Below are 27,830 nucleotides of genomic sequence, written 5' to 3'. Positions count from 1 at the left end.
ACTTTCAGGCATATAAATATACAGAAATAGACTCTTTCTCTATTTTTTTTCACATGGGCAGGCTCTGGGAAGCGAACCCGAGTCTCTGGCATGGCAGGTGAGAATTCTGCCACTGAGCGACTGTTGCACCATCCTAGACTCTATATTTTGATGAACGAGTGCCTCCTATGACTTGGTCTTCTTTGTGTTTGCTACTGAAATTTCAAATTCACCATTGGTAGCAACCATCTTTGAATGATTTATCTAGTGGTGAGAAAGGATTGGCCTTGCCTACCCCTCCCTGGTTAACTTTGTGCTTGGTGCTGTGCATTTGTGAGGAGGAAGGTTCTGGTGAGGGGTACGGTCTGCACACCAACCTGTAATGATTAGACTCATGACCTTCAGCCTGCTAACATCATGTTGTAGTCAGCTGTGTTCGCTAACCACAGCCCTAACCACAGGCCCTTTTGCAGTGGGAGTGTGTGTTGAGTTTAACTTAGGCTATGTGAGCTGATGTAGGGAAGTCAGATAAAAATATGGTACAATGAACGATGAAATCTCTTCTCTTTCTCTCTCTGTCTCCCCCTCCCCACTCCAGTTTCCCATTTCAATAAGCTGCCTCTCCTTTTCTTGCTAAGCCCCATGGTGCTTCAAGACCCAAATCTCTCATCTTCCTCTAGATCAACTGAAAGGAAATGCAGAGACTGAATGTCACATTTGTCACGGACTTGTATGAAGAGGAGACTTAATAACTAATGGCTTAATTGCTGCCCAAGGTGTGGGCAAGGTTGTTTCCAGTAGGCCTTGCTTTGGGAGAAGAATAATAGTTTTTCATGTTTTGGGGAGAAAAGTCAGGATGGTCATCACTCTTATTTTACTCTTTGCCTCTACATTTCTTTTCTCCTTTTCTTTGTCCTGATTTCATGTTCGTGAAGCTGAGAGAAGCAGTGCTTAGGGCAGTGGAGGGAGGGGAGGGTAGTGCTGGGCTTTGACTTCTAGCCCCGACTCCCCTTTTATATCTGATTTTTGATTATATACTCATGTCTTGCCCCAAGCAACCAGTAATTTTAATACCAGAGATCAGTCAATTCTGAAAAGACAAAGTTAATGGCTGCAATCATTATGCCTTTTTGGTCCCAGTTCTGCAGCAACAACAAATCTATCTCAGGACTGGGTGGCAGGAAGTGATCTCAGTGATGGCCACTGCTGCTAAGTCCAGAAGTGCTCAGGCAAACACTACCCCCTGAGGGAAGAGCACAGCTTCAAGCTGATCTTGCACTGTGGAAAACCAATAATGCTACTGAACAGCACGGAGAACCCACCCTGCCAACCTCTTCCACCATTAAGTTCAGCAATCGATGAACAAGGGTGCAGAGGTAAAAAAAAAAACAAAAACCTTTTTTGGCAGCAATTGAGAGTTAAGATATGTTTGACTCAGGTCCTGAATTTGTCTTCTTTCTATAAACCTGAATTCAGATGTGTGTGAGTTTCTTGCCGGAAGACTTTAATTTACAAAGATTCTGAGGGGCTTCCTCTGAGCTCTGCTTCAGGTGTTCATTGCTACCCGCACTAGGGGTGTATTGACTCTGTTGCAATCTTTGGCAAACTGGATGCAGGATTCAGGCCGTTTCAAGAAGACATGGCAAGTTTCAAGCTTCCCCAGTATTTTGATAAGTAAACAGTGGGAAACCTTCAAAAAAGGCGACTGCTGTGGAATTGTAATCTCCTCAGACCAAGAGAGAGTGTTTATGGGGTCTGAAAATCCTTCTGACTCTTTGAATCTCAATCTCAGATTTTAGTCTCAGTCTCACCCTCTCAGTTATGTCCAGTCAGACTCAGTGGAGGGAGAGACACAGTTTGAGGGAGAAATCATCACTTTCAGCCCTGCCTAGAATATTCATTTTATAGATAAAGAAAAGCAGGAAGGGGCAAATGATTAATCTGTGACTTTGGCCCTTGACTAGAAATGTAATTTTTTATTCTTCTTTAATGATAAATTGAAGTCCATGAGCTGTTGAACTGTTTGCCAAGATAACTGTACGTTTTCATGACTGTTTTCAACATTTCAAAAAGCTTAATGGTAACAACATATGCTTCCCTACAATACTACAGAGGCTACAACTGAAATGGCACTAACTTGATTTAGACTGGAATTGTATCACCTCAGCTTGCTAACAATGGCTATCTCATGTTAATAAGAAGTATTAGCAGTTGAATGCATCTTTGAATAAAAAAGAAAATAGGAAATGAACAACTTTTTACTGCAACAGTTTCTTAGAAACATCTTTCAAAATTTCTCCTCATGGAAGAAAGCAATAAAAGGGCCCTTTGATTGGTGGATAGATGGATTCATTTCATTCAACAAATATTTATCAAATCCTTACTGTGTGCTAGGGAGTTCAGGTTATACTTACAAACAATGCAGAGGAGATGCCTAGAATCTGTATTTTAACAAGGGAAACAGCACATACAAATTAATGACAGGTTGTGATAGTATAATGAAGGAAATAGAGAGGGAGGTGAGGTAATAACAGGGTGTGGGAGACCACATTAGCTAGGGTGGCAGGGAAGGCCTATTTGAGGTGCAGACATTTGAGCTAAGGCCTGAAGGGTGAGAAAAACCAGAAAGGCCTTGAGAAAATCATATGGAACAACAGGCCTGAGCTTGAGGAGATAAAGGTCTGGGTCAGGGTCAGAAGACAGAAAAGAAACCAATGTGGATCAGATTACTGAGCAGGAAAGTGGTCAGAGGCCCGATCACAAGTATCCAGCAGTAAAAGTTTTGGGTTTTATTCTAAGAGCAATGCTGTGGTAAGACTTCTTTTTAAGATCAGTTTGGTTGCTTGATGTGGAATAGCTTTGAGAAGGGCAAGAGGGGAAGTAGGGAGAGCAGTTAGGTCATTTGAGGAATCCAGATGTCATGATGGCTTGGGAGTAGGGTGAGGCTTTTTTCTCCATATGGCCCAAGGTGGCTCAAGGAACACTAGCTGGATGTCCACATTCCAGCCAGCAGGAAAGAGGGGGCGGCCTAAGAAGGGCAGCCTTCTTCCTATAGGACACTCTTGGGGAGCTGTATGGGACATGCAGCCTTATAGCAAGTGGCCAAGTGCTTTTCGTGGGGTTTCTGTCTAGAAGTGGAAAACCAGTACTACAGGATAACAGTCTCTGCTAACTTCTTTTAAAAAAATGTATGTGTATATTTATTTGCTTGTTCATTTTTATTGTTATCATAATATCTAAGAAGCTGCAAATGAATTACTTTTGAATAGGAATTTTGCTTCTTTGAACTCTAAAGCAAACATTTGGAATTTCTTAGCATTTGGAAATCGAAGAGTCATGGAGTTCCTAACTAAATGTGCATCAAGTAATTCTGGGCAAGTACCAAATAACTCCCTAGACACACAGTTGTCTGTTAAGAACTGGATTGGAGAGAAAACAGTTTGGACCTGAGGACCAAGTTTAGGTCTCCTATTCTCATACCATATCTCATTCTTTGGACCCATCTGTGGGGAGAACTTTACCTGCAAAGAAGACTGTGAGTCCACTTTATTCAACCAGTGGTGTAGGCTTCAGGCCTCTCTCACATACCTGGTTGCTGCTGGAATGTGGAGAAGAGGGATGGGCATGCTCCACCCAAATGGACGGTCCTGTCTGGTCCCTTATCTTACAGAAAAAAGAAGTCCAGGGATGGATGTAGGCAGATCAGAGAATAGAGGGAGAACCTGTTTCCTTTTTCTGAAACTAGCAATCTTCTCTGCTTTTGCCTAGTAAGTGAAGAACTCTGAACCTTAAATGTTTCCCCTCCCCGCTGGGGAGAGTAAGTAAAGGGTGGAGAACTAGCTGGCGTGGAAATATTTGTTCAGGAACTCCTCAAGTAGTGTGGGGGCAGGAATGTCCTCTTCTGTGGATGGAAGTGAGACTGTAGTGGGAGAAGGGGAAGAGCTTTCTCTTAACCAAAACAATTATCAGAAAAGTGGAAGCCAAAGCAATTTTTTTTTACGTAGGGTATGTCAATAAGCATCCTGAATTGGTTAATTAATTGCTTCAAGTATGCTTTATTTAAGGAATGGAAATGTGGCCTTATTTTAAGCATGCACTGTATTCTTATGAAACCTCAGCAGAAAGAAAATGAGAAATGAAGAGAAACAAAATGACAGGTGTGTTTATTCAAAATGACAGGTGTTTTTAAATGATGCAATTTGCTGTCTTAAGGAGCCAAAAGAGAAAGGAAAGGAAAAAAACACCAGTAAGCAGTGGTATAGAAGGCTGGAAGAGAAAGGGGATGGAGAAGGCTAAGAGGTTAGGGCAGGACTGGGAATGGGGATGTCCAGCAGAGCATATCTTCTAGAAACCTGTAATAGTGTGTTTGTATTAGTTAGACTTCTGGCACACTCAAAGGGGTGCTGGAAGAGACGTTAGCAAAAGGATCTTGTATACAGTGTGTCCCCAGTTAAGAGAACCAACATGGGGTAGTGAAGCACTCAGGAACTAGAAACCATGGGAAGGATTGAAGCGGCAAGAGGGGTTGGGGGGATGGTTAGTGGAACCTGGTAATAGATATAGTCAAGGAGAGAAACACTGAGTGGGTGGGGAAGGAGTTGGGGGAATAAATACTCTGACTTCTGTCTCTTCCTGTTCCTCCATCTTCTCATTAGCCATACTGAACAGGATACCAAAGGCAAGGAAGCTCTGGATGATGTGGTCCATATGCAGATTCATAGGATATAAAGCAGGTAGAGAAGGGCTGAGAAGGGCAAATGGAGAGAGGCCTGCACAATAGTTTGATGGATTGCAGGGTAGGGAGCCATGGGGAAGAGGCTATATAAAAATTCCTATCACAGTTTAATTGCTTCAAAAAATTCAATGAGCCTTTGCACTGTCAGGTGCTGGGGATACAAAACAAATTAAAAACAGACCTTGCCCCTAAGAAACTAGCAGACAGTTATGATTCTAATGTCAGATGATAGGGGCTATGGAGCTGGGGCCGCAAAAGATAGCCTGCCTGATAGAGTTAGTGAAAGCTTCCCGGGGGGAGGTGACTTATGAACTGATTTTGAATTTGTGTAGAAGATCACCTGATGGAGGAGAGCAGAGAGAATATCCCTATGGTAGACTGAATTATATGTCCCAGTTCAGATATGCTTATTGGCATTCTTGTGGCTGTGAAGCCATTGTAAATGGACTTTCTTGAAAGTATTATTTTTAGTTAAGGTGTAGCCTAACTGAATGAGGTTCGGTCTTAATCCAGTTACTGGAGGACTTATAAAGAGAAGGATCCCAGAAGCCAGTATCAGAGGAAGCCACAAGGAGTAACATACAGTTACAGGTCAGTGGAACCCAGAAGAGAAAGAATAGGACGTCACCAAGTGATGTGAGCAGAGATGCAAACCAGAGAACCCAAAAGAATGTCAGCAGGCCAACATCAGAAATGTTGCAGACTTTGGGGAGAAATATCTCCTTGCTGATGATGCCTTGATTTTGGATATCTCTTAGCCTCAAAACCATGAGACCAAAACTTCCAGTTATTTAAGCCAATCCCTTGTGGGGAATGCAAAACTAAGTAGCCTGGGAAATGAAGACCATCCCCATATAGGGAATTGGATAGGAAAAGGCAAAGACACTGACAGATTAAGGTGTGCTTGTGGATCAAAGAAGATAGGCGGGGAAGGGAGGATGGGCTGAGTCTGATGGTCTTTGTGAGGCAGCCGAGAGTGAGGTTGGGATTTTATACTTTAAATGGGCAAGTGGTTTATAACAGAAGTGACTGCCTAAAAAGGATGGGAGAACTGTTGCAGGATGCACTTCCTAACTCTGTGTCTTAGTAAGTTTTACTTCATTTCTCTTTCCTCGCATTTCCCTCTCCACTTCTCTCCCATCCACACCCCGCCTTTTTTTCCATTGTTGTTTCTGGTAGATGAAACCTCCAGGGTCAATGCGGCAGTTCAAATGGATTTGGTATAGAGAAAAGAAAAATAAACATTCTAGATTTTAAAAATATTCCCACTTCAGTAGGCAGTAGGGGGTTAATTTTGAGGATAGTGAAAATATTGGGGATGCTGACACAGAAATTAAAATGCTTAATGAGCCAATGTTGAGCAGTCTATCAGATTAAATTAAAAATGGTGTGCGTTCTCATGGTGACTTGAAAAGTTTTCTTGAAATACTATCAGTATACCCTGATGTACATTATTTAGACTGCATCTTATCAAAAATTGAAGAAATGAAAATACAAATATGTTTCACACTGTTTTTCTGCAGATTGATTCAGAAGGAGAAAATGATTCAAGATTTTGAGGGAGAAAGACCATTGTTTAATTATGCAAGCCAACATCTTCTATCTGCACTTTCATTTTATATACTCTTTTACACCTGTTTAATTAATCCTAAACATGATACTGACTGCTAATTAAACAGCCCTGAAAGTGACTGACTGAAGGTAGTAATTTGAGATAATTAGTTTTGGTTTCAAACTCAATTTTCACACTTTGTGCTCATTTTTAGAAAGGGGTGGCTCATTATTATAGTCAGGGTAGGGGGATGTATAAGGTATTTTATTGCTGGACTCTGAGCAGAGAGGAAGTGGAAGGACTATTATGTATCCAGATAAGACAAGGCAATGCTATAGTGGTATAGAATTTTCTATAGGATGCTTTCCACTACCTCTGCACTCTCTCTCTCTCTCTCTCTCTCTCTCTTACACACACACACACACAAACACACAAATCATACTTTTACATACAGATAACTCCTTTTAAAATGGTCAGCCTTCTGAATTTTGCCATTAAAAATGTACATCTTTTCTATCTTTGGGAAGGTCTTCTCCAGTAAGAGTAGAGCTCCTTGAATCATTCATTGTCTCTTTCCCAGATCCTTTAGAAGCAAGCAAGAAAAGGTTAACATAGCCAAGACTGTGTAGTTTGAAATAAGAATGTCCTTGCCGAGTATCATGGCCTACAGAGGCACAACACCTAGGCAAGGGAATAATCTTCCAAGACAGGGTTATTGTGCTTGACAGAGAAAACACAGGGACAGAAACAAGACATGTCAGACTGGCTTTCATGGTTCCATGATGTTAAAAGTAAGTTAACATGGTCCCTATGAAGAAAATAGGACCAGGAAGAATTTGAAGTTAAATATACTAGCATGAGTAATCATTTTAGTCAGTAGATACTGGTTTCAGAGAAGCCAATGAATTCAGACTGGAGCTGGTATTATAGAAGCCCACATCCTGGGAGGGGAGGAAAATCCAAGAAGGGGCACCTTGGAGAGTTCCAAGTAAGTTATTCGACTTCTGTTCCCTGGATGAAAGAAGATTCTTATTTTAGTAAGCTCACTGTCTCCTCGCTGGCCACCAATGTGGAACATGACTTTGTAGTCCTAAGAAACTTTATTCAGATGTAGGGTGATTTTCAAATATGTCAAGAGTAGAGTCAAACCTTGTGGACTGGAAATTGCCTTGCCAGGGGGGACTAAGTGACTGTCGGATCGCAGGGTGTGCAGCCCGATATGGGAAGGTGGAACTGCAATCTCTTTGATGTTAGAGCTCTGACACTAGCTGCAGGGACCTGCTGGAGAGCACATCTAATTGCTTTATGTATGAGTTAAAACTACGTCTTCAACCAAGCAACCTGTAACTAGGCATCATGCAGCCACTCTGACCTTTAAACTTTTGCAGAGGAGTGAAGGACCACAGATATTCCCAAATTTCTCTTCTCCTTTCACTTTTCATGATTTCCTCCCCTGGCTTTAACTGCCTCCTCATGATGTCCCCCTCCCAAATCTTTATCTCCAGTCCTAAAGACTCTCTTAAACTCCAGGTCCCCAAATCTCATTGCTCATTTTTAATTACTTTCATTCATCTCACAGGAGCCTCGTAATAGGCAAATAAAATTTTGAACTTATCATTTTTGCCCTGTAAATCTCATCTTCCTCTGTCTGTATTGGTAAATAGAAACAACATCTACTCAGTTGCCAAAGACATAAAACCGAGAGTCATTCCATGTTCCTTCCTATTGCCTATACCTATCTCTGCCCTTTAGATACTTCTAGGTTTTAGCCCCTTCCTTTTATCCCTCTACCACTATCTTAGTTCAATTGTCATACTTTCTTACTTAGATTTCCCTAATGGTTTTGTAACTGGTCTTCCAGCACCTAGTTTGACTTCCCTTTAATTCAGTGTATCTCTAAGGATACTGTGGGGTCCACCTGCACCAGGGTCTCCAGGGGTGGTGGGGCATATTAAAATATATGCTCTTGGATCCCTGAACATGTAGGACCAGAATCTTTGGGAATGGACCCACCTAGATGCACCTTGAAATTTGAGGACCACTGTTGCATTAGTTAGGGTTCTCTAGAGAAACAGAATCAACAGGGAACACTCACAAATATAAAATTTATAAAAGTGTCTCAAGTGACCATGGAAATGCAGAGCCAAAAATCTGCAGGGCAGGCTGTGAAGCTGACAATTCCAATGAAAGGTCTGGATGAACTCCACAGCAGAGGCTCACCAGCCGAAGCAGGAAGAGAGCCTGTCTCTTCTGAATCCTCCTTAAAAGGCTTCCAGTGATTAGATTAAGCATCACTCATTGCAGAAGACATTCCCCTTTGGCTGATTACAAATGGAATCAGCTGTGGATGCAGCTGACATGATCATGATTTAATTCTATGAAGTGTCCTCGTCGCAAGAGAAAGGCTAGCACTTGCCCAACCAGACAAACAGGTACCACCACTTGGCCAAGTTGACACATGAACCTGACCATGACAACTGCTCTTTCTACTGCTGCCAGTGCTCTCTTGCTAAAACAAGCATCTGATCATGTCATTTCCTGTGCTTCCCCATAGCCTTTTCATGATAAAGACCACTCTCCTGGTCATATCTGACTGGCCCTTCCTTATCTGGTTTCTGTTCACCTTTGTACTTGCATTTTCCGCATTTCTCCCTTGGTGTCTAACATTCCTGATGTGAAAATCCGCAATTCCTAGATTATACCTTGATCTTTCTTGACTATGCCTTTGAATATATAGTTCCCTGTGACTGAAATGTCCTTTTTTGCCTTCTTGCCAGACCTCTGGTATCTTCTGTGACCCATGCTAGCCTGGATATTCTCTTCTGTACTTCTCACCATGTGCTCTATCATAGTACTTTTCACTGATATAATAAGAATCCTTACTTAGATATATAAGTAAATGTCACATTTGGGGAGGGGAATGATTTGTGGCATATGTTAATTTTTTACTCAGTTCAAGATAAATTGTTTAGGAAAATACATTAGGAATACTGGTTTTAAAAATCTTCTAGCAATTCATCCTGCTTATGTCAGAAAATGTTTTTTCCTAAAGAAGTTATGGTATGGATTTCTTTTTTGTTATTTCTTTTTTGTGGGAGGAGGAATGGGTGGGTAAAATGTTTTTATTTGAGAATACATCGTTAGCTGTTCTCAATCTTTTTATGGTACTCAATGATTGTATCAGTAAGCCATGAATAGACCTGGAAAAAGTATATATTTAAAATATCTTGCCAAAAATAAAATCTTAAGACTCAAATAGCATTACATGTGAAAAACCTTATATTAAATTCCCTGTTAGTCATTGTATAGCCTTTTTGTCCTAAGGCCAAAGACAAGTTCAGAGGTGAATTTTTCTGATACCTGCCTAGACCAAACATTCTCTGTCATTTTTTCAATCAGAACTTATGTACGGAATAAAAAAAGCACAATTAAAAAAAAAGGCAAACTAGGGTGCAGTGCCTTCTGGGCCAGTAGCCTAATGACAATCTCAGTCTCATTTCAACACATCCTCTGCCTTCTAACCAAATATCAGGCAGAACCCATTCCGCCCAAAGAGTGAAAACAGAGGGCTAAGAATCTAGAAGAAGTGGTAAGTAGCATCCTTGAGGGGGAAGAATAATGGTTTCACCACGTGGTAGATAAACAATTGCATTTGGTCCATTGCATGTGGCAGTTGGCATTGCTAAAATATTTTTGTGCTACCAGGTTTCCCAGACAACTCGATAGGTTTTATAATAAAAATTCTATTTCTTTATGTCCCTGGAAAAAAAAAAAAGTAACAAAAAAGCCCAAACATTTTGCTTTGGCTTCAGAACCAAAGCAAAACTGAATACTTCCTGTTTAGAAATACTGTGCTTTGAAAGAAAATGAGCCCAAAGGCCTTTATAAAATACTTTCTAGTTGAACTAGTGATCATAAAAGCACATCTTGGCTTTAGGCTGATATGTCTGGGTTTCTGATATAGCTTCTGCTGTTCACTCATTTGTGACAATCCATCATTCTATAAGCTTCCTCATGGGTTGAAATGGCTTATCATTTGCTTTACAGATACCTCAAATCAGCTATGCATCTACAGCCCCAGAGCTAAGTGACAACACCAGGTATGACTTTTTCTCTCGGGTAGTCCCACCAGACTCCTACCAAGCACAGGCCATGGTGGACATTGTGACGGAGCTGGGGTGGAATTATGTGTCGACACTGGCTTCTGAAGGGAACTACGGAGAGAGTGGTGTAGAGGCCTTCACCCAGATCTCCAGGGAGATCGGTAAGCATATATACATATATCAGATTGTGGTATTGGGAGGCGACAGGTTGCTGATGTCTGAGCACCTCCAAGCTCTTCCTAGTCTGTGTGGACTAATTAGGGCTCCTCCAGATGCATGACCGAAGCTGTCCACTCCAGAGGCAAGCTGCGTTTGTTATAAATGATTTTGTTGTTCTTAGGCCTGTCAAGGTGACACTTTAGTACTGATTTAAGAAATAGAGCTCCTGACTCAGGGGAACATTTTTTAAGTTGTCTGTTTTGACAAGGGAGTTTGCTGGCACATTAGAGCCACTGTAAATTTGAATAAATGACATACAATTTGATTGTTCTAGATGGAAGTCTACATAGTCAAGTCATTAAAATAAAGAAAAAAGTCAGTGAATTTTAACATCCAACACTAGAGGGATTAAGACTACTAATCATTTTAAAACAGTACTGAAGTAGCCCCCCAGGCTGTACTTACATGATATTCTTCTTGTCATATTTGACTTTTTGCATTTTTATTCTTATCATAAACCCTGAAGTTTACAGTGGGATGAAGGGCAAGATGTAAAAAGTTGGTTGGAACAAGGTGCTGTTGAGGACCACCTTGGGCTTTTATCAAGGTGCTTATCCAAATTTCTGTAGGAAATTCACCAACTTCTGTATCTAGTCAAGAAGTTGTAAATCCATCTCCTTATTTGGGAAAAAACAGAACAAAACAAAAAGCAACTTACAGTACAAATCTTATTGCTGGCTAGTCAATAATATATCTTTGTGGATGAAAGGAGGTATATTATTGTTCCTTAAGAAGGACTGTTATTCTTGTTAAGACTTATGGAACAAAAATGACATTTTTTTATAAAAGTAATCACAATGTTTTGGGAAAAAATTAAAAATTAAAATGTCCGTATTGACTGTTTTTCAGTAATTTTGAACTTGAAGGACAAAATGATGCTGATAATTTATTATCTTCCTTGGAGGCTTCACCTCAGGGAAGATCATGGGAGTGATTTTGGGCTTAACCAGAATTACCAAGGACAAAGGGTTCAAGGTGATTAGAAGAAAGTCTTCACTTGAAAGGCTTGCAGGTGCCTGGAATCTGTTATTTTGGTAGGGTACGTGATAGGGCATAGGCATTTATTATACACAATATTTAGGTATGTTTAACATTTGTTTATAGTGCTGTGCTGTTGTAGAAAATGTAGACAGGACCTGGTCTTCTTGGACAGTTTTAACTGGAAAACTGTGCACACCTACTGTAAGTGTTGATGCAGCTATAATCTCTGCTCTCTGGAATTTTAAATTATAGTATATCACTATAGCTATAAAAACAGTTCAAAACATTCGGTTGAGATTTAAAGTATGACAGATTATATTATCTTCTTGGATGAAAGTTTATTCTTAGAGGAAATGCCCACTCAAATGACAACAATAGCTTCTAGAAGCAAGGTTAATGCATTATTTTAAAGCTGATGTCAGTTCTCACCAGAGTGATAATTCAACAAGGGAAAGAAACGAATAGAGTACATATTGAAACGATAAGTGTTCTGCACTGACCTTGTGCATTCTTCAATTCCAGAACACATTTTGTGTGCATGAAATACATTACTATGAAGATTTCCATGCAGGATATAATTTGCCAATTTTTACAGAATCTGATAAAGTAAATTGTTCTAAAGGTTTAGTGCCACTGCAGTTTCATTCTTTCACTAAAATGAGAAATACTTAGTTTCCACTTTCCAGGGGTATTGCCATACATTGGTTAATACTGTCACATAAAAGGATTCAGATGGTGCCATTCATTATTCCTGTTTCTATTTTAATTATTAGTATGGGAGAAAGTAAAGTGGATGCCTGTGTATGCTCCTGATTAGAGCAACATGTTTATTCTATGTTGATCCTTTTAGTATTCTGTGACTTAGTTGGCTGTCCATTCTATTTCAATTCTCACTAATCTGGGGAATGGAGGGAGGGATGGATTGTCAATTAATATGCAGAATACTGAAAAGGCCAAATTAGTACCACACTAGAGTATGCCATGGAATATATTAAATATCAAAATCATCTCTCATTCTAATGACAAAGATTGTATCTAGAACAAAAATAGCTGAAAATTAAGTCTTTTACATGACAATGATATTAATGGGAATGGCAAATGGTAGCAACTTAAACCATTCTGAAATTATCTGATGCCTCTATTGTAAATTCATTAGTTCTGTAACATTTGCTGCTCTTAGTACAACCTTGATGACATCTCTGTCACTGTGTTAGCAGTGTGGTTTTAAAAATATTAGTATATCGAACACAAAGGTGTATAAATTCATTTTCTGGAGTGTCTGCCAATTAATAAGTTTATATATTTTTCCAACTCATAAATTGTTCTGTCCTCTCTTCTAAATTTCTCTCTTTAGCAACATTGATTGCTAAGAAATTTCAGTGTAAATTGAGGCTTCCTACATCTCATCTCTGATTAATTCAGACAGATCATAATGGAATGATAGTGAAATGAAAATCTGTTTAGTGATAAATTGCTTGTATGGTTTGATTAGAATGGTTTTCATTTTAGCAAAATATGAGACTTGGGAAATGTCCTTTGTGCGATTGAAGTTTATAAATGAATAGTGGCCATAAACACAAATATCTGTGATGACTCTTCTCTAGCTGAGGCTCTTAGGAACAGAGGGATGGGAGGTACTTGATAAAATAAAGTCAAATAGCCCTTTGGTATGCTAGCCTAAGCCATCTCTGGACTATAGGATTTTTACTGGAGTAGGTGAAAAACAAATTGGGGATCAACAAATAGCGTAATGTGGCTACAGCATAATTTGTAAAGTGACTGGAAGCCTTCGCATGAACATACAGTTGATTATTTCAACTCAAGGGGTAATAATTTTATCCTTATTTTTCTAAACAGTGGAGACTACTGAGGAGAGATGGGTCTAACAGGATATATATTTGAGATTGCACTAGTGAGAAGTGGAAGATGGGGAGACCAGTTGAGAAGACATTACGATAGTCTTGACTTGATATAGGGTAGTGATAATAGAAATGGGAAAGAGGACAGAATGGAGAGACAATTGTGAGATGGAGTCTGTAGACCTAGTGGCTGACTGGAAGCAGAGTTTGAAGGTAAGAAAGAGAAATGAAGTTGAAATTCCATACCAGGGCAACTGGGAAAATGCGAGTGCCAAGAACAGAAAAGGGATAGAAAAGTGTAAAGGGCAGTTTGGGGTTTGATTATGAGTATGTTAAACTTCAGGTACCAGTACAGGCACACCTGGGAGATATTGCGGGCTTAGTTCCAGAAACCCTCAATAATGCGAATATTGCAATAAACCTAATCACAGGAATTTTTTGGCTTCCCAGTGCATATATAAGTTATGTTTACACTATACTGTAGTCTCTTAAGTGTGTGAAGGCATTACATCTAAAAAAAAAGAATGTACATACCTTAATTAAGATGTGACACCGACATGAAATGAGCACATGCTATTGGAAAAATGGTGCTGATAAACTTGCTCGACGTAGGGTTGCCACAAACCTACAATTTGCAAAACTATGCAATATCTGTGAAGTGCAATAAAATGAAGCACAATAAAATGATGTGTATTTTATTATATATATGTGTGTGTGTGTGTGTATACCTCAAGGAACATGAGAAGCTTGTCTGTTTGGCAAGGCAGGAGCCGAGATGCAGATCTGCAGCTCATCCTCATCAAATTGGTGGTTGAAGCAGGAAATGTGATTGCTGAGGTAGAACATGTAGGAGGGAGAAGCTTCATAAAAGATGTGGGAATAAGTTTAGACTCGGTAATGAAAACTAAGAGTATGACAGTGTGTTCTTGTGATAGATTGGTGGCAATGGGATGGCTCTCAGCCTCCTTTGAAGAAGGTTTCTATGATGGAAGAAGATAGAAGAAATACTTGAGGAGAAACTCAAAGAGATAGGACAGCTTTTCATAAACAAACATTAACTTACACCAAAGGGCATAACTGAAAGTGTCTGGTACAGTGGCAGAAAATTAAGAAGTGTCCTCGAGAGGGGGTAATAGTGAAGAAGGGTTGTACTCAGTGAAGTAAATTTCAGTGACAGGGATGGGAGGTGTGCCGGTTTGAAGCTATTATATATCACAGAAAAATAGTCCTTTAATCCTCATTCAATATTGCTGGGTGAGATCTTTCTGATTGTTTCCATGGAGATATGACCCACCTATTATTGGTGATAACCTTTGATTAAATGGTTTCCATGGAGATGTGTCACCACCCATTCAAGGTGGGGTTGCTTCCTGGAGCCTTTTAAGAGGGAATCATTTTGGAAAAACCTTTACAGCCACCAGAACCAACAGAGCCCAGGCAGCCAGAGACCTTTGGCTCAGAAGGAAAATGCCCCCAGGGAGAGAAAAACTAGCAGATACTGCTCTGTGCTCTCTCAGCTGAGAGGAAAAACCCTGAACCTCTGCCCTTTCTTTGGAGTTAAAGTGTCTTTCTTTTGATGCCTTAATTTGTATATTTTCATGACCTTAGAACTGTAAACCTGCAACTTAATAAATTCCCTTTTTAAAAGCCTTGATTTTTTTTTTTTTTGGTATTTTGCATTCCGGCAGCTTACTAAGTAAAACAGGAGGTAAGCCAGGAGAGCAACAGAATGAGAGAGGGGTGCTGTTTTGGATTGCAAGCTGCTGGAATGCAATATAACAGAACTGAAACAGCTTTTATAAAGGGGAATTTAAAAAGTTGCGAGTTTGCAGTTCTAAGGAAGTGAAAGTGTCCAAATGAAGGCTCCAACAAGAAGTTATTTTCACTCAAGAAAGGCTTATGGGTAAGGAACACCTGTCAGCTAGGTAGTCATGTGACTGGCATCTGCTAGTCCCTTGCTCCCGGGCTCTGCTGCTTTCAGCCTCTGTTCCTGTGGGGGTTCCTCACTTTACTTCTCCAGGGCTGGCTTTCCTTTCATCTCTCAGCTTCCCTTGGCTCCCTCCAGGTTCTGTCTTGCTTAACATCTCATGGCAATGTCTACCAGGCTCCAACCTTCTCCGAGCATCCATGTCTCTGTACTCTGTAGTTTCTGTTCTCTAAGCATCTACATTTGCTGTCTCTGTTGGCTCTGAAGCTTCTGTTATTTCTAATTCTCTCTAAAATGTTTCCTCTTTTAAAGGATCCCAGTAAACTAATCAAGATCCACCTAGAATGGATGGAGTCACATCTCCATCTAATCAAAAGATTAAACCCACAATTGAGTGTGTCACAGCTCTGTGGAGATAATCTAAGTAAAGCTCAGAGCCTGATATTCCCACTCTCCACTGTGAGGAAGAGGGAGGTCCTCTATCCTTCTCGGAACCAAGTGAGCAGGGTTCTGAGCAACTGAGTGATCAAGATGGGGGTGTCTGCCAGAATGGTGGACAGTGTCTCAGTCATTGGCAGAATCTGCAGGCTTATTTTGATGCTGACCCTGGGGAAGACAGGGCAAAGAGTTTTGGAGTGTTCTGGGAGCTCGGCAGTAAGACATGTTACTTAGCTGTGAGATGTGACTGCTCTTGAAAGAGAGTAAGAGTAAGTGTTTGACTTGACCTTGAAGGTTGGGGGAGTTGTGTTTAAAAATAGACCCTGGAGGTTCGTTTCCCAGTACCTGCCCATGAAAAAAAAATAGACCCTAGACCAGATGGGTCCCTAGGCCAGAGAAATCCTGCAATGGAAAGTGGCCAGCCTCTCCACAACATCAACTATACGAGAAGGTCAGGTTTGCAAATGAGTATGATTGTTGAATCATTATACTGATATTTCTTTTAGCTTACAGTACCTTAGAGCAGCTAGAAATAAAAATCTAAACTTGTGGAATTGTAACCTATACCAAACTCTGAAATCTGTTCTACAGCTAATTGTTGCAATGTACTTTGAAATTTTTTGCTTTTATGTATATATGTTATTTAAAGAGAAGAAGGAGTATAACAGAGCAGATAGGATTTAACAAATGAGTATGACTGCTGAATCGTTATATCGATATTTCTGTTGGTCTTCAGTGTCTTGGAGCAGTTAGAAGGAAAAAATGAAAAATTGTAACCCATACCAAACTTAAAATCTGCTCTATAACTACTTGTTAAAATGTACTTGGAAATTTATTGTTTTTTTGTATATATGATATCTTTCACAATTAAAAAAAATTTTAAAAATGAAATCCAAAAACAAAACAAAAACCTTGAATATGCAAATTGAGTGGATCAACTAACCTGAGATCCCTTTTGAGCCTGTCATTCAGTTACTAATGATTTTATGCAGGTGCTAGATCATTTGATCTAAAATTATAGGAACTAAAACACCCTGTAAGTTATTCAATCACAACAAAAGAAATCTACCATCAGTATCAGCTGTGACCGTCACAAGCACTCATGCTTCTGTCCGTAATCTGGCATTGCTTCTTCGCCAACTGGAGAGCCTGGGTTCTTCCTGGTTTCAGAACTAATCACACACATACCCCACCATGGCTTTACCTGGCATCATTTCCCTCTTCCCTTACTCCCTCTTCTCCCTGCTACCCTCTTTCCCAGGAAGTCCCCTCATCTATACTCCTAAAAGTTTTCTGACATCGCTATTTTAGGATTTTTCTCATCATTGGCAGTATTTTGCTTTCATGTTCATACCCTTCCAAGTTGTGATTTCTTAAAGATATCTGTATATTCACCATTGCCTGGCATCATGCCTGGCAGATAGGAGGAACTTGACAAATATTTGCTGAAACTAAGTTTAAAATTAAATCAGAACAGTAAGGTTATCTTGCGTACAAACTCAGTTTTATAAAATATTACTTGGCTGCATTCAATGTTCAACAATAGAAATTATATTGACCCACAGTAGCACAGCTACTCTGTGTGAATTCTCATACTTTAAAATCACCAAATTCCTTCAAGTTCTGATATATGTAACAGCATGGATGAACCCTGAAGACGTCATGTTGAGTGAAATAAGCCAGATACAAAAAAGGACAAGTATTGCATGATCTACTGATATGAAATAATTAGAATATGTAAAGGCATCGAATTAGAAACTAGAATACAGGCTACCAAGAACTGAGGTAGGGGTAGAGAATGGGTAGTTAGTGTTTAATTGGCACAGAATTTGCTTTAGTAATGAAAAAGTTTTGGAAATGGATGGTTGTGATGGTGGTACAACATTATGAATGTAAGTGACATTACTGAATTACATATTTGAATATAGTAAAGGGAAATTCTAGGCTGTATGTATTACTAGAATAAACATTAAAAAAACTTAGGAATGTACAACACAGAGAACACTAATGTAAACACTGGACTGTAATTACTTGTATAACTATAATAATGCTGTTTCATCAACTGTAATGAAGGTACTACACTAATGTAAACTGTCAATAATAAAGAAAACAGTGTGTGTGAGGAGAGGTATATAGAAACTCTGCATTTTCTGCATGATTATTCTATAAACCTACAATTTCTCTAATAAAACAAAAATTTAAAACAATTCAAAACAAAAATGTCCCTCTTTTAAAGGATCCCAGTAAAGTAATCAAGACCCACCTAGAATGGGTGGAGTCACATCTCCATCTAATCAAAAGGTCAGACACACAATTTCGTGCGTCACATCTCTGTGTAGATAATCTAATCAACAGTTTCTGCCTTACCGTATTGAATCAAGATTAAAAGAAAGAGCTGCTCCCACAAGATTGGATCAGGATTAAAACATGGCTTTTCTGGGGTACATTATACTTTCACACCAGCACAGGTGCTAAGTAGACAGGATTTGGTTAATGAAGAAATTTATTATAATTCTGTTCTCCCAATCCCAGCTACTTGGGTGGATGGGATGACCTAACGGATAAAACTGGGGTAGGTGGTGGGACCCTAATTCTGGCTTTTCCAGGTTTCTGTGTATTCAAGAACTTTAGGGGATGATTGCAGTGGGCCCTGTTGGTACAGCTGTGCTGACTGTTTAGCAGTCATGCTTAGTGTAATACCAAGGTGCTGATCTTTACAATGACAACTGGAAATTTATGGTGTAATGTTTTGGAGGCTTTTGTGGACCCTAGAAAATTATATTCTTAACGTTAATCCATTCTGTGGGTTTGAACCTATTTTGATTAGGTTATTCCAATTAGGGGGCGGTCCAGCATGGCTCTTAATTCTCTCATTGGAGTCCTTTATAAATGGGATGAATATGGAGAGCAGACCCAGAGAGAAAGCCACAGAAGCTGAGAGAGAAAGCCATGGAAGCAAGAAGCTGAAAGCAACCAAACCCGGAAGAGAAGGGAGAGACCAGCAGATGCTGCCATATGCCTTGCCATGTGACAGAGGAGTCCAGGATTTTGACAGCCTGTCTTTGGGAAGAAGGCATTGCTCTGATGGTGTCTTGATTTGAGCATTTTCATGACATCAGAACTGTAAGCTTGGAAGTTAAGTTTCCATTGTTAAAGCAAACACATTTTATGGTATGTGCATTTCAGCAGCCTAGCAGATTAAAACACATGGATACCTAGAGTCCTTTCTGGCCTAATTTATTTTCATTCTCTTTGGCCTCTTTTGGAAAGAGGGAAAGGAATAGCTTAGTTTTTGTTATTTCTTATAATTTATCCATCACCCATTTGCGAGCCTTCATGGGATCACAACCCTCTATTTCTGATTTGTTTTAATTATTACATATGATGTTTCAATGATATTGTAATTAAAGGGTTGATAATTATGCTCATGCTTTTTCATTATAAGCTCTGAGGCTTGTAGGTTGTGTCTCAATAAATGATTTCCTTGAAACTTTAGACAGGTTCTTGCTCTTCTTTGTCTTACTTCATTAGTTTATTTTTTTAAAAGAAGACAGGATAATAAATGCTAATGCTACTGCTATCATTATGAAGGCAAGGAAGTGAAAGCTTTATCTTTGAAGATGAAAGGAATATGTGAAAACATTATATCTTTTTATTGTAGATTTGCGTGGTATCGTGACACACCTTCTTTAATCAGTCATGATGTTTATGAATGGCTTATTGAAGATCAACAGGCCTGTGAGTTGTCTTTACATACAGTATAAGGGGAACAATAGAACTGATTCTATCAAATCTCCTATTACATGTGACTTTCCCCCTATAATTTCAAATGCTGGAAGCTTATGACTCTTGCCTGACATATGTTTAGAATCTTAAAATCTCAGAGTTGGAAGGACCACAGAGGCACTTGGAGTTAGCAGAATCTGTTTGAAATGTTAATGGAATAAATCAATTTAAATAATTAATTTTTGTATATAAAACTTGACAAAAAGTTTGATGATAGTGATTTTTTTGGTGGGGGGAAAACCATAAAGTAAGGGAAATTTTTTTCTTACTATACAACTGGAAAGTGTTCATTGATCATATCTAAATGTAGTTTTAAAACAAAGCACATTTTCTCTCTTGGGTTCTAAACAAGAACCAAGTTTCTATTAACCAAAATGGATTCATTTTAAGATTAAAGCAAAGTATTTTCAATGACAGAAAGAAAAGAATACACAAAGAGTAGCTTTTCCCTCGGATGTTCATTGCTTTGGAAAAACGACTTCCAGCAGGCAAAAATCAATTTGACAAAAGTATTAATGCTGTAAAATACTATCGTGAAAGGAAACATTTAAATTCAATTGAAATTTTACTTTATATTCCTACAGCTGAGTTCCATTGATAACACCACATTTCAAGTTTCAAACCATATTTAATTAATATTAACACTAGGTAATTGGCAAGAATAACTTCAAAGGAGGGCTGAGAAAATTGCAAATCAGAGTTGTAGGTGCAGTGATACTGTAGAAGCTTTATAGGGATCTAAAGAAAGTGTATATGATTTTGACAATTGCTGCAGAGACTGATCAAATGGAGGGCAGTTTCAAAGCTGCTCTTCACCCTGGCCTTCCCGTGCATTTCTGAATAAGCAGGCCTTCGTGACTGCTAAGTAGCAATAGCTGCTGTTAATACGAAATACAAAACATCATTCAAATAACTACTTTATAAACCTATGATTCTAATGTAGTTAAGTATTTAGTAAACAAAATGGTTTGATGCAGTGGAACTCACTCTGAAGTCAGAAGAACTTAACTCTTTTTTCAATTACGAAACGTTATTAGTGAGCCTCTCTGAGGATTAGCGTCTTTGTCAGTAAAATGGGGATCTTCTGCCCAGTGATGATTAAATGATACAATGCTTGTGAATGTACATTATAAATTCTAAAATACTATTTGATATGAGATATTGAAATGGGAAAATATGAGTTTTTCCAAGGTGTGACAAAGCTGTATTCCTGTGATGGTGGCACATGTATTGCCTGGCATGTAGGATATTTGAAACAGACAGAGGAGGCTTACTTGACTCATTAATTAACTTTAAACTTAGCTATCAGTGACAATTCTGCCTGAGAGATCATGGAAGATGATATTGAGTGGCTCCTGAATACCTGCCGTCTCTGTTATCCTTACTAGTTTTCCACATTTCCTGTGGCAAGCCCTAAGTTAAACTTGTCACTGCTGGATATTGTACTTATTGTGACACCTGACTGTTGTCTTTGCTTGGGTCTAAACTTTCAGTTGCCATTTGTTTTAGTTTGTAAGCTGCCAGAAATGCAATATACCAGGCACAGAATGGCTTTTTAAAGGGGGATTTATATTGCAAGTTTATAGTTCTAAGGCTGTGAAAATGTCCAAATCAAGACAAGGTTCTATAAAATGTCCAATCTAGGGCATCCAGGGAAAGATACCTTGTGTCAAGAAGGCCAGTGACGTTTGGAGTTTCTCTCTCAGCTGGAAAGACATATGGCAAAGTCTGCTAGCTTTCTCTCCAGGCTTCTTCGGTGGCTTCCCCAGGGGCATTTTCATTATGCATCTCCAAAGGTCTCTGGCTGTATGGGCTCTGTCTGCTCTAAACTTTTTTACAAAATTGTTCCCTCTTAAACGGCTCCAGTAAGCAACCCACCTTGAACGGTGGGGACACCTCTCCATGGAAACCACCAAATCTAAAGTCACTACCCACTATTGAGTGGGTCACATTTCCATGGAAATGAACAAAAAGATCCCACCCAGCCATATCAAATGAAGATTAAAGACATGGCTTTTCTGGCATACACAATAGATTCAAACTGGCACACCATTTTAAAAAGTGAAATTTCAGGGCAAGTTGGGACATCTTACCTCATCTTTAGAATGTGATTTCCATAATATCCTTAACCCTGCAATACCACTTGTAATTCTGAACAAAATGCTGTTTTTTATGTATATCTCTTCTCCAGAATGTATTTTCCTCAATGAAAGGACCCTCGATATCTAGCAGGGCACCTGACATGTAACATGTCCTTCATAAATTTTCGCTCAATGGCCATTGTCACCAGATTCACAGTAGTGTTGGTTGGTGTCACATGAGCCGAAAGGTCAGGCTTTATCAGTGTTGAAGACTGAATCCTATCCAAGTCTTCATCTGTGTTCTTGTGGATGTATTCATAGATGGTATCTGAATATGTTAAGGTGAGTCAGGGTATGAATTCATTTGTGAGTAGAATCTTTTAAGACCCTGTTCAAATAAGGTCACACTGGATCAGGGTGAGCCTTAATCTTTATTGTTGGAAGACTTGTAAGTGAAGCCAGAAGTGAGAGACAGCTGCAGGAGACCAAGGACATTGCCACATGGCAGAGGCAGAGATGCAAGTCAGGGAACCCCAAAGATTGTGACAAACTGTCATCAGAATGCCTTGATTTGGGACTTCAGGCTCTAAAACCATGAGCCAATAAATTCTTTTTGGTTACGTCTACCCCATTGTGTGGTGTTTGCCATAGCAGCCCTGGCAAACTAAGATGCTCCAGCACTGGGCACTGAAAGGCAAAAAAGTTTCCAACAATGGCTCATGCATTTTCTTCACTAATGTATAACCTAATGAGAGCCTTCAGGGCTTTCCGTACATTGAACCACTTAGGAATTTACTGGCAAACATCAAAGCCTGTAATCTGCAGACTCAGTCCATCCCTAACCCTTTTGCAAAACAGTGTGGTGGAGTGGTTAAGAACTTCTCACCAGCTGAGTTTGAATTCCAGATCCTCCATATTCTAGCTATAGGGCTTTGGATAATTTACATAATCATATTGTGTCCCCAACCTTCTCGTCTGTAGAAAAGGGATAATGATTGTGAGAATTAAGTGAGGTCAGATTTAACCATGTGTGGCTCATGGTAAGATCCCTGGCTTGGGTGACTCACAGGTGGCATTACTCCCTGAGCTTGGATCCAGTTTACTCCATGAGCAGAAGGCAGAGCTGAGGCCTAAGTAAGTGTGCAGTTAGTGGCAGTTAGTACTCATGTTTCCTGAGTTTTGCTTTGTGCCTACTGGCTGTAACCTCTTCTGTTACTATTATTTCTTAACATGGTTAATGTACTAACTAGAACAGTTAGTAGTTGAATGTATGAACTAATTAAATAACTGTAAATATTAGCTCAACAAATGTACTCATTCCTCTTCCTTTTTGAGCCTTCTAAATATTAATCAGTGTATTTATTAGGCATCCACCAGGTACCAGGCCATGCTTGTGCCTGGCCTTGAGGATACAGAGATGAATCATGGTCTTTGCTTTCCAGCAGATCACTGTGTATCAGAGGACACAGAGATACAAACAATTACAAATTAATGACACCATTGCCTTAATGGAGACATTATTTAGAGGCATTGGCCAAGAGCACATTGTCATAGGGCAAAAAGACCTAGAATGGGGTAGTAGGAGGATAGCAGTTTGTGGACCTCAAGCTCAATGATAGTACGTGGTGTAATGGGATTAAATCAACTTAGTTTAGCTTCAACATCTTTTCCTGAGGGATAAAAGGCAGCACAGAAAATTGAATGTAGACTATGATATCAACTTTGTAATGCTATACGTATTTGTGAAAAGTTTAGTATGTGCAAAATGTATATAGGTTTTGGCAATTCTTAGTTCATGATCTCTTGATGATACTCAGTTGTAACCACTTGTACACAATCGGTACATGACTTGCCCTGACATTTTAGCTCCTGTTCTCCCTGGTCACTCCCACCAGGCATCATTCAGGCCGCTGGCAGCAGTTTCGGTTTTGTTTAGTTCCTGAGGCTGAGCCAGAACCAACAGTGTGTCCACAATCTACTATTTTCTTCAGTACAGAATGTTTTGCCAGAATGGACCCTGAGACTGGTGGTCCTGGGGTGAGCTCTGAGTCCCTCTCTAGGTCACTGTGAACTTACAGTATTGTCCTATCCCTGATTCACACCCTGGATCCCTGGGAATGGGACCTGCCCCAGATCTTAGCCTCCTAGGCTTGGATTATGCCATACCACCTATTCCTGTTGTCTCCCACTGGGTTGGGTGGATCCTCACACAGCTGCTGAGGTCTGGCTATGCATGAGCCCTGAGTAGGTATTGTGCTGGGATCCCAATGCAGCCTAGCTTGTTGTCTCTACAATTCTCATTCCCTTTAAGAGTCCTATCATGAGGATAAGGGAATTCAGCATCTAGTGATGGTTTGAGTCAGAAATTCCCATGCAAATGATGAGAAAGAGCCTGGATCTGTCACATCAACAATATGGTCCCTGCTTTGAGTTATTTGTTTCATGCTGTCTGAGTCTCAATGGCTGTTTGAATGAAGCCAGCTTTATGGAGTCCTGACCGAATTGAGCCCATCCTGGTCCTTTGGATGGACTCTGGGTCTCAGACTACCCACTTTCCCCTGAGGGGTCAGTGTCTGTAACCAAGTTAGCTAACCCTGTTTCCTCTTGCCCTTGCCAGCTCTTTTCTGCCCACCTTGCAACTGAACCTGCCCAAGCTATGACAAGAAGTGTGCTTTCCCTCCTGTGTTAACACATACCTCTACACTCACAGCACATTTTTCTCCCCTTTCCAAAGTCTTTTCCCCTTTGGTAACCCTAGCATGGCATGAGAGCTTTAATGTGCTATGTTGATAGAATAAAATACTATAAAAACACACTTCTACAGAAATGAAGCAACATCAGAATCCATTATATTATTTTACAGGCCCTGAAAGAGTTGACTTCAGTATTAGAAGTGTATTCTCACAGTTTACTTCATAACATATCAACTAAACAATAATTATGACATCCTCAAAAACTAAATGGCTCAATCATAACAAAATCAAAAGGCTATAAGATGAGTAGTTTATTATATTAAGTGCCAGTTATTTCAGGGGTCATGTCCCTTGGCTAACCTGAGCTGCACAGTCTCCTTTCTCTAGCATCTGCATGTTTGACAGATACTGCTCTCTCTTCTTTGCTTCTTTAAATGTTACCTAATCAGAGCCATTTCATGATTAATTGATGGCCCCATAGGGGGAAGGCAAAGGAGAGGAGAGAAAGTAAAACTCAAGTCAGCACATTTTGTTTCTTGTTAACAGCACTGAGAAGAGGCTTGGTTGGGAAAGGAATTTCAAGTAATGATTTAAACATATCTTCTGGCAGTTGTATCAGTGAGAAAAAAAATAATGCCTTTTGTAGCAGCTCAGCTACACTTCCAAGACAGTGGTGTTCACAGTTTTATGACCCTGAAGCCACATTTGCATCATGTATCACAGCTGATGTGCACATAATGGACTATTAAGGGAAAGAGGGATGTTCACAGTACATTGCTAGCCTTTTGTGTCTGATATAATGGAGGGCAACCATTGCATCCCCCTTTGAAAATCGTGCTTGATGTTATTCTCAGAGAGATCTTGTGCTAGATGGAACTATTCATGTGAGTTGATGTGACATTTAATTCAACAAATATTTAAGCACCTGCTATTGTTGGGATCTTGTTCTAGAGGATAGGAATATGGTGTTAAATTAGACAGACCTAATTCATGCCCTCATGGGGTTTATGGTCTAGGTTACAGGCTTTACATTTCTCATATTCTTTTAGCTCATATCCCTGCATTATCCACATTCAGCCTAGGTCAGAAATATGAGATGCCTCAGCCCAAGAATTCATAAGAATGCTTAAAGAGGGCCTGAATATATCCCATCACCCTTGGGTGTTCTGGAGACTCTAGAGCTCAGTTGGGTGTCCATGGTATGCTGAAAGCAAATAGTTGAAGGGGCCTCAATTATTTGAAGCAAAAAAGTGTTTGTGTGTAAACACGGAGAGGGATCGGCTGGGACTAAGGAAGGAGGCAAGTCAGCTGGCCAGGTGTAGATGTTTAGGAACAGGTGGGGTAAAGAATTCCTCTCAACCATGCAATATATGTATATTAAGAGACTATGGTCCTGCTAATGGTCTGTGCATACTGACACGTGATAAGAAATTCACTTACATGACCCTTCAGCCTGCAATTCCTGCGCCCCGCAGACCACGTTGGTCTAGTTAATGTTTCCTTGTCCTTCCATAAACCTTCCCTGATCTCCATCTTTCTCTCCAAGCCAAGTTAGTTTTCCTTTCCCTATACTACCACATAGGTATTTCACCGCTTTGTATTTTAATTACTTCTTTGTCCTCCTTTGAAGATAGAAAGCATATCTTATCTATCTTCATATTGTGCTGTAGTTACAAGATCTAGAAGATGCTCTAAAAATGCTTGTTGAGTGAGTGAATAAATGAACTCATACCAGGTAAGTGTTCCTGGAGTCAGGACTTCAGAAAGTAGGCAGCTAGGAAAAAGGTGGATGGATAGGCTACAGTCCGTATGAAAGTGTCCTGTAGCAAGTGGTGGGACCTACCCCAGGGTCAGGGTTTAGCATCCCATCACGGTTGGTGGCACCTGGGAGACATAGGGTCTAGGGGTATGGCCAGTCTACAATAGTAAGTTACATAGGAAGGAGGGAGAACCAAGAACCCAGGGCTCAGAGCCTGGTTTAAGATGGAAATCCAAAGTAGTAGATGACATAAAGGTCAATGCTCAGATTGCTACACTTCATTGTGAGAACTATAATCAGCAGGGATGACAGTGGATCAGGACCAGAGCTCTGCTAGGTCTGACAAATAGAATGGATGTAAAATCAGAAAGTAGATAAATCTGCTGAAGGTGTTACTACCCTTTCAATTGTATTTGAATGTTCCAGGTATGTAAAAATGTGAAATGATTCATGACTGCAAAATGTCCTAAAGGTTTAAGGCTTCTGATATTTACAGTCATGACTCCAGTTCATGGAGTGTTCATTTATTCATCTTTCATTCAACGAATGATACAAACTAATATTGAGTGCCAGATTCTATGCTAGGAGCTCAGAATTCACAGATCTGTTTCCTGGTCACAAGGAGCATTCACTCTAGTGGAGGTGGCTAATTTAAAAGGAAAGCAAGTGAACAACAGTTATAAATTTATAAATTCAAATTATAAATTCAAGCTTTTAATTATAAATTATATCTTAAGAAAGAAACAAACACATATTTATGGCTTATTTGAGAATCAGCTAGGCAGCCAGGGCAGCTGAAGAGGGTGGCAGAATGTGAGATGGAGAGGCAGTCAAGGGCGTGATATAACAGAGACTTTTTGTAGTCCATGGCAGAAAGTGTGGATTTTACTCTCAAGTGATGGAAAACCTTTGAAGAAGTTGATTGGAAGAGTGGCATGTATGATTGAGGTTTTAAGAAGATCATTTAAAGAGACTGGATTGCAGGTGCAAGGTGGACACAAAAGATGAGTAAGAAGTTTATTGTAGGACTCCAGGCAAGAGCTGATGGGGATGGCTTGGGCCCATGTTGGAGCAACGGCATGGAAGTGCATGCGTGGGTGTTAGCATAGGTAGAGGCAAGGCCTTTGATGGTAATGGACCCCAGATATTGAAATGAAGCTCCTTTAAGACATCCTGGCCAACAGCAGAGCAAGTCCCAGAGCCCTAAGATTGGGATGGTTGTTAGTAATGGAAATGTGGCTCCCCTGAACCAATGATACACGGGCGAGAAAGCAGGCAAATTTTTTACTGGCAAATTTCACTCTACCTAATGCTTCAGTGAAAAAGAGCAAGGAAGGTAGGTATCCTCCAGGTTGTTTTTCCGGTTTTTTTTCTTTTAATTAGTTAACAAAACTCATTTAGAGATCTTTATTGCTATTTTTTCTGTGTACTAGGAGGACTTGAAATTTAGAGTGTTCTTGTTAATACTTCTAAATGTTTTCCCTTTTCCTCATTTTTTTTGTTGTGTTTTTACTCTCTTGTGTTACTGATTCATTTTAAATTTCCTTAATCATTAATAGTTTTCTGAACATTTTTGCACTCTCATTATACTGTGGTAATTCTGGGAACAACTCTTGGTCCACATAGTCAAGGGTCAGAGGAATGGGTGGTTTGGTACTTTGGTTTCTAAAAATAGGATTAGTCCATCTTTCATTTCAAGTGTGTAAAATTATGATTTT

General features: G+C 39.7%; 1 protein-coding gene across 1 annotated transcript in view; it reads left to right on the top strand.

Annotated features, from left to right (window-relative positions):
• Positions 1–27,830, top strand: part of GRM8 (glutamate metabotropic receptor 8) — an 829,821-nt gene that overhangs the window by 151,225 nt on the left and 650,766 nt on the right. The window contains exon 2 of the mRNA XM_077123963.1: positions 10,314–10,530. Coding sequence (XP_076980078.1) covers positions 10,314–10,530 — 217 coding nt within the window. The remainder of the gene's footprint in view (positions 1–10,313; positions 10,531–27,830) is intronic.

Source organism: Tamandua tetradactyla, chromosome 1 (genome assembly GCF_023851605.1).
Source record: "Tamandua tetradactyla isolate mTamTet1 chromosome 1, mTamTet1.pri, whole genome shotgun sequence".
NCBI lineage: Eukaryota > Metazoa > Chordata > Mammalia > Pilosa > Myrmecophagidae > Tamandua > Tamandua tetradactyla.
The sequence above is the reverse complement of the archived record's forward strand: the minus strand, read 5'-3'. Positions and strand labels throughout refer to the sequence as shown.